The sequence below is a fragment of the Lycium ferocissimum genome, chromosome 6, assembly GCF_029784015.1.
Source record: "Lycium ferocissimum isolate CSIRO_LF1 chromosome 6, AGI_CSIRO_Lferr_CH_V1, whole genome shotgun sequence".
Classification (NCBI taxonomy): domain Eukaryota; kingdom Viridiplantae; phylum Streptophyta; class Magnoliopsida; order Solanales; family Solanaceae; genus Lycium; species Lycium ferocissimum.
Window position 1 is genome coordinate 68,261,583 of NC_081347.1, and position 8,009 is coordinate 68,269,591.

An 8,009-nucleotide genomic window follows, 5' to 3' on the forward strand; every position below is an offset into this window, starting at 1 on the left:
CATGTTATCAAGAATGCTTAGTTATTGAACAACTTGGGTAGAAGGAGAAAGTAGAAGATGAGGCTTAAATGTAGTTTTCATGATACTTTTGAGTAGTAAGCCAACTTGAGTCATGATTCTTAGTATGCTATGGATATAATCTTGCTATGACAGATATTAATGATGACAAGGAAGTATTGTATTAAATTTTGCAAAGGGTAGATGTGAAGTTGTTGATGTGTGTTGAATATGAGAGTGAATTTTGGAGACTTAATTGAATATGACTACTTGAGTATGATGTTGTGGATGTACTTATGGTTGTTTGGGAGTTGTTTTGCGATATGGTGGAAGTTGATGAAATAAGGGAAATGCTGCCCAATTTTTGTTAGTTCATGAGTTGCTCTAGTTTGAATTCAATAGAGTCTTTAAGACTTAACCATGGTATGAGTCCTTTTAAATGTAGATTTCTCAAGCCTTGGCGGTGAACGTTAGATAGTTGGGAAGACAAAGAGGTATGTAAGGTTAACCCTTCTTTCTTAAGGCATGATCCCGTCGTTGTATACCCTCATGTGAACTGCATATTGTCTTCCAAGATGACTTCATTCTTAGAATCACTAAGGTTCATGATTCTTGATAATCTCATGATACCATTGGGCTCATCCTATAATAGTTGATCCTCTAAGGAAGGATATAATGAAGTAATGATGGCGATGATGATGTTGAGGATACGTATGTACCTATATAGACATATATATATATATATATATATATATATATATATATATATATATATATATATATATATATATATATATATATCAAAGTATGACTATTAAGAACATCGAACTTATATGACCAGGTATGATATCCATTGCACGCGCACCACTACAGCTGGGTACAGATAACACCGAGACTTGGTAGGGCTAGGTACATATAACACCGAGCTCTGTTATGGTCGGGTACGTAAGACACCGAACCTCTATGGTCGGGTATGATACTACTATAAGTATAAATGTATGAAATGGAAGGTTCCCATTAGAAAGAGGGTAAGTAAATACGATGAACGTCGCTAGAGGTATAAATGGCTCTATCCTCCCATGACTCTTCTATCTTATGTTATTTCTCATGCTTCCATTATGCTATTGATTATGCTTTATATACTCATTACATTATTCGTACTGACGTCCTTTTGTTTGTGGACGCTGCGTCATGCCCGCAGGTGGACAGGGAGATAGACTTGATCCTTAGGCTGCTTATCCATAGATTGCTTAGAGGAGCTCTATTTGATTCGAAGCTGCAGCTATCGGTACTATTCTTTTGTGTATATATGGGTATGGCAGGGCCCTGTCCCGCCATTATGATGATGTTTCATACTCTTCTTAGAGGCTCCTAGATAGTCATGTATAGTAGATGTCTTTTGCCTTGTCGGCTCATACTTTTGGTATATTATTTTGTTAAGCCTCGTCGGCTTGTGTATATGTATATGGGCGTAGTTGTTCATATAAAAGTGTTTTAGCCATTGGAAATGGTATTATTACGGCATAGAGTTTGTTGATAAGCCATATGGCTCACCTAGATACGAATGTGAATGTACGATGAGAGGTGCCCGGTGGGTTGGCTCCGGGTGCCCGTCATGGCCCTCCGGTTGGGTCATGACAATTTGTTTTCTATCTCATTAAGGAGAACTAATATTTTCTCTTCATATTTTGAAAGGTTTATCGTCGCACTTAAAGTTAATACTTTCCGATGGATAAATCCTGGATTAAAAATCCAAGGAACACCCCTGAATACGTGCTTGGTTAAAATGATTTTTGGATTTTTCATTTACGAATGTTGTTGTTGGAAATAACATAAAATGTCCTTCTCCTACATGTGGATATACAAAGTGGCAAACCGGAGAAACATTGTTTAATCATTCGATTGACAAGCCATTCCCTTATGTCACTTGGGCTATTCACGGTGAAAGAAATGTACTGCATAATGCTAGAAACTTTGAGGTTACACATGATACACTGCCTCTTAAAAATCTTGTAGAACTTTTGATCAATGAAGCATACGGGGGATTAAGACACAAGGGCATTGAGGAAGGTCCAACACAACAAGTGGATGGAGAAGAAAAATTAAATGATGAGCCATCTACAAATAACAAAGATTTTTTTTGAGTTGCTTAGAGATGGAAATCAAGAAATATATGAAGCTTCTAAGTACTCAAAGCTAATTTTTTTATTAAAACTGTATCAGATAAAGTATTTGTATGGGCTAAGTAACAAGGGAATGATCATGATACTAGATTTGTTAAGGGATGCATTTAAATTTGCCCGAATCCCTAATTCTTTTTATGAGGCCAAAAAAACCATCAGTAAGCTTTGTCTTGATTATCAAAAGATACATGCTTGTCCAAATGATTATATGTTATACTGGAGGAATAATGCTAATGAGCAAACATGCAAGTATTGTCATACTTCTAGATGGAAGCCTAATAAGAAGAGAAATGAACATCTTGTGACTGCTACGGGCAAGAAGAAAACCAAGAAGCCCGCAAAAGTTTTGCGTTACTTTCCATTAAAATCAAGGTTACAGAGATTGTTCATGTGCTCTAAGACAGCAGAGTATATGAGATGGCATGTTGAGAACAATAACAAGGATGGGATCATGAGGCATCCCAGAGATGGTGAGGCATAGAAGAGGTTCGATTCAACTTTTACTGAATTTGCATATGATCCCCGAAATGTTCGATTAGGCTTAGCTAGTGATGGCTTCAACCCTTTTGGCAAGATAAGTACTACTTATAGTATTTGGCCAGTTGTTTTGATTCCATATAACCTTCCTCCTTGGTTGTGTATGAAACAAGCTAATTTTCAGAGAGCTACATGATAATTCTCTTGATGTCTTTTGTCAACTATTTTTACGGTTGATATAAAGAAGAAAAGAGTTCACTATTTGCTAGTTATAATTTGGAGTTGATTGTGTTCTTTTGACCGCTAATGATTACATCTTCGTAATGTATTCACAAATCTCTCTTCTTCTTTTTTTGCAGCCAAGTGACGCGTACTAGTAGCTAGCAGATCCATGGATGCAGGAAGATTTCTAGCTCTAATAATCCTGCAAAGGCTAATTGTTGCTTATCAATATCATTTTACATCTCTTGAAATTGAAAATCATTCAAAGACGGGTAATACAAATGTTACATGTAGTTAACAATTTACATGCATCTTTGGTCAATAATTGCAGGCACTTGATCATCCTGTTGAATAGCCCTTCGATCAAACAATCTACTAGGAGCAGAATAGTTTAGCGGATAGGATGGCTCAAATAGGAATGACAACAACTAATACTAATAGGTTTTCACTGCATGTTTTTGCGGAACCACCAACAAATGCAGTGGACATACTTACTGCTGATAAACTAGGAACTACATTCCTACGAAAAGATAGTCCCTGGGATATTAACTTCTTTTGTTCAACTACAACACCTGTCTACTTTGCTAATGTAAATAGTGCTACTGCTACTACTCAAGTTGTAACTTCTGCTACTAGTCTTTTGCAATGTAACGTGACTGCTGGGTTAAACTCCCAACTATATAATCCTTAGTTATGTTTAATATGATTAGTATTTTGGTGTTGACCCATACTATTTCGAGATCTTGGTTTTGATATTTTGTTTCATCAAGAGTACACGTTGTTTACTATGCTATTTCGAAAGGTTGTTTCAAGTCATAATATATTTTAAGCGGTGGGGGTTAAAGCCCAAACAATAGAAGTAAATTGGGGGAGTTTGTAACCTCTGTTGCACCAAAACGTTCTATAGGCTGAAAGTTAATTGCAGAGGTTGAAAAGCAATTTGTGGAGGTTAGTAACCTCCGCTATTTGCTGTCACGGAGGTTGGGAAAACCGGCGCAGTAATCTTCCACAAATTGATTGTGGCGGCGTCAACTGCGGGGGTTTGGTGAACCTCCGTGACAGCAGATAGAATTGCTTTTTCATCCTTCGCTAATTGCACCTTTTTTTGTAGTGTGAATAGCATTAAGTGCTATTATTTGTATTCAATTCCCATGTTATCTGCTGACTATTTTATTAGCTTTGATTAGCCTCTATGGCTATCCATTCAAACGTTCAGTGATTTAACGTCTTAAGCCTATAAATTCCAATATCTTTGACTTCATAGGGTATACACAGAAAGGCAAAAAAAAAAAAAAAACCATTCTTCTACTCCTTTCTTTTGCTAGGTTTTATAAAATTGTTTAATCTTTGTTAGATTCTGGCCTTTAGTTTTGCACTAGAAGAGCTTGTTGAATCCTGGGGGATACACCTTAACCGGTTGAAATATCCTTAAAGACAGTGTCTTAATTGACACGCCTCAAGCTATGAATATTTTCGTGATTTCCAAGATATTTTTTCCAACAAGACTTTGATAAAGCTCAATTTCAGATCAGAAGATTTGAAAAAGAAAGAAAACAAAGAAGTAGCAACGGAAGTTTGTTAAAACTAGCTAAATGGTGTCATTTCTACAGTTCTCTTAATAGATAGGCAATTCATGATTTAGATTTGATTGGTTCAATCTTTAGATTCTTAGTAGGCGCTTGGTCATGTGATATGGAGTCATGATTTCATAGTTTGATTTCAAATCAGCATTTGTTTATGTAATTTGCACAAAATTTTAATTTCAACTTCATATCATGATTTCAAATCCCAAATTCTCCAGAAAGGCATGATTTGGGATTCCAAATCATGATTTCAATTTCTTTTTAAATGTAAAACTTGACCCGTAAGTTTATATGTTATAAAAAAAGATCCAGAAGTTGAAAGATATATTTACCTACCATGTTTATCAACCATTTTATCAAATTTTAAAAGATATGCAAGTTGGTAAAAAATTTACTCTTACCAACCATTTACCAATTGTCCATACCATGTGGGGGATTATATTAAAGAGGAGTTACACTATAACTCATGTTCAATTTTTATTTTTATTGAACTAAAGTTCGATCAATTGATGTTGTATTTTTTAGTAAGGCCTTCTAGTAGCATATTAATTTTGTTATATGAACTATGATTTGCTCATGTGATAAGATTGTATAAGAATTGAGAAAGTTTTGATGGTTTTCACAACTTGTGGGAGTTTTATGTTTGTGAGAAAAAGTACAACTTAAGAAATCCAATGGCATGTCCAAACAAAACTTCAACTTCAAATCATCATGATTTCAAATCACTGATTTTATATCATAATTTCAAATCATGTCCAAACGGCTCCCTAATATATAGGCAATTCATGATTTAGATTTGATTGGTTCAATGTTTAGATTCTTAGTAGGCGTTTGGCCATGGGATTTGGAATCATGATTCCATGTTTTGATTTTAAATCAGTGTTTGTTCATAAATTTGCCCAAAATTTCAACTTCAACTTCATATCATGATTTCAAATCTCCATTCCAAATCATGATTTTCAATTTTTTAAAATGTAAAACTTGACCCATAAGTTTAAATTCTGTAAAAAGAAAAAGATCCACAAGTTGGTTAATACATTTTTTAAATGTAAAACTTGGCTCAAAGTAACAATGTTGGTTCGTCTTCTTGGTCATCTGATGCTCGACGTGAAGAGATTGTCCGTACCTTGTGGGAGGATTATATTAAATAGTAATTACACTATAACTCATGTTCAATATTCCCTTTTATTGAACTAAAGTTCAATCAATAGATGTTGTTTTATTTAGAAATGCCTTTTAGTAGTGTATTAACTTTGTTATGAACTATGGTTTGCTCATTTGGTAAGATCGTATAAGAACTGGAAGAGTTTTGATAGTTTTAACAACTTGTGCGATTTTCATGTTTATGAGAAAAAATTTAAATTAAGAAATGCAAATTGCAGGTCAAACAAATCTTCAACTTCAAATCAGGTCCAAACTAGGCCTTACTGAATCTGTAATACGTTTGGAAGTATGCATTTAGAATTAAATATTTGTTTAAATATTAGTAACTTTTCAAATATATACCTACGCTATAGAAATGTTAAGTTCAATTGAACTGATTAAACTCGAGGTACTTTCATAAATGCTTACTCAACTTTCACTTTATCGCACTAAAGTCAATAAACTATTTTTATAAGAAAAAAGCTAAGTCAAGAATCTTCTCAGAACTTTAGAAAAATAGATCAGCATAGTCCAAAATCCAAATTCAGTTTTGAACACACTTAATTTCCTTCCATGAAGAGAATCTCTGTATACACCTCCAAATTATGTTATAATCACGTTAATTTACACAGTACGTAAATGGTAATCTTACTACTCTTATTTACTAGGAGTATGTATCATAACTTTCATCCAATCTCAAATTTGTTGTTATAAAATGTTTGAGGCAGAGGTGGAGCCAGAATTTTTTAGTTTGTGATTCTAACCACAATTCTTTTTTCTTATTGGGTTCTGAATAAATCATTTGTACATATTAAACGAATTTTAATACAAATACAAGGACTAAGTCCGAGTTACTGAATTATGTTGAATCCATAATTATCAATGTGGCTCGGCCCCTGGTTCCAAGCAGTGCAACTTCAGATTCTTGATACCAACTCAAAGGCAACATATTCAAAAGTATCTTTAAATGTTATCATATTTTTTTGGTTGTTAGTGTAGAGAATATTAAAAATAAAAATAAAAATTGTGACAGAGTAAAAGATCTTTCATATATAAAATAACATTAATCAGAATATTTAACCATGCCATAACAAGAAAGTACATCAACTGAAAGTGAAGGAATCAGAAATACAGAAAACCATAGAGAAAACTAAATAAGCCCCTTCTCTAGGAGAAACACTCTTTCTTTAAGGGGTAATGTACACAGTGAAGTGTGTAATTGTTTCAACACCATCAGTTGTATGTTGATCCACATGTGGCATAGTCTCAATTGTAGCATACCCTTTTGCATTCTCATACTTCCCAGTACCTCCAATGACAGCAATGTGAGAAATCGGTGTCGCGGTCCTGTGAATTCCAAAGAAGCTGATAGTATCATCCACTTCATGTTCATGTCCATGGAACAGAGTTGTCAATGCTAGCGTGTGGCTCGTCCCATCGGACGAGCTTGTCAGGTAACATCCTTGTGCTCTACCAAGAATTGATGATCCTAATTCGTGCCCCTCAGTTATTTCGTTGTCCACGACAGTTATGGATCCGAACATGAGCTGCTGAAGGGAAAGACCATTAGGAAGTTGCCCGGCTGTGACAAAAGGTTGGTTGTCCTCGCTTTCGACGATGTTGTTGTTGCCCGTGTTTTGGAGGACGGTGGTGGATTGTTGTTGTCCGTTTAGTCCTGCTAGGAAAGGGTAGTTGTTGTTGTTGACGATGTCGTTGATGTTGTTGAGGGGAACTCCACCGTCAAGTGGGAAGATGGCGTCGTTGGCCTTGGAGAAAGGTAAATTGTTGGCATCCGAGCTGGCTACGATTCCAGTAACTACACGTCCTGAAGGGTGTGTACCACCGAGAATGTCATGCATGAAGAAGGAGAATTTTGAGTGGTCCAAAACAGGATTTGCCACAGTAGCACCAGAGGCAGCTGCTGCTGCTCCTGGTGCCACGTTAGCAACAGGTGCTGCTCCAGTGTTATCTGTTGCTGCATCGGCAACAGGAGCTACTGGAGCATTAGGGGCCACGACAGGGGCCATGTCTGGCTCAGGTTCGGCTGGCAAATCTGCTGAAGGAGCTATGGGCTCAGGTTCGACTGGAGAATCAGCTGAAGGAGCCACCGTGGTTGCAGGAATAGAAGAATCATCATCTATTGGTGCCTTGTCCGAGTTAGGAGTGTTGACTGTAGCCGGGAGGTGGCCACTTGGCAATGTGGTGGCCGGGGCCACCACAGGAGCCACAACGGGTTCATCTGAGCTCACTTCATCAAGGATTCTTGCTGAATTAGCATAGTCAAATGAGAGGGCTAATAGCAAAATGCAGAAGGTGGCTTGGAAAAATTTGACCATTTTTGTTTGTTGCTTTGATGATTGATGAGAAGAAGCAAATGAAGAATTAAGCTTAAGCAGATGCTTGG

The 8,009-nt window shown here is 36.2% G+C and overlaps 1 protein-coding gene across 1 annotated transcript; it reads right to left on the bottom strand.

The window, feature by feature from the left end:
• Window positions 1-6,629: 6,629 nt before the first annotated feature.
• Window positions 6,630-8,009, bottom strand: LOC132060175 (dirigent protein 9-like). The gene has a single exon (XM_059453076.1). The coding sequence runs from the start codon at window positions 7,939-7,941 to the stop codon at window positions 6,793-6,795; it is 1,149 nt and encodes a 382-aa protein (XP_059309059.1). The 5' UTR covers window positions 7,942-8,009; the 3' UTR covers window positions 6,630-6,792.

What these genes read in the sequence shown, in the direction of transcription:
- LOC132060175 (XM_059453076.1), bottom strand. Translation starts at nt 7,941, where the DNA reads ATGGTCAAATTTTTCCAAGCCACCTTCTGCATTTTGCTATTAGCCCTC.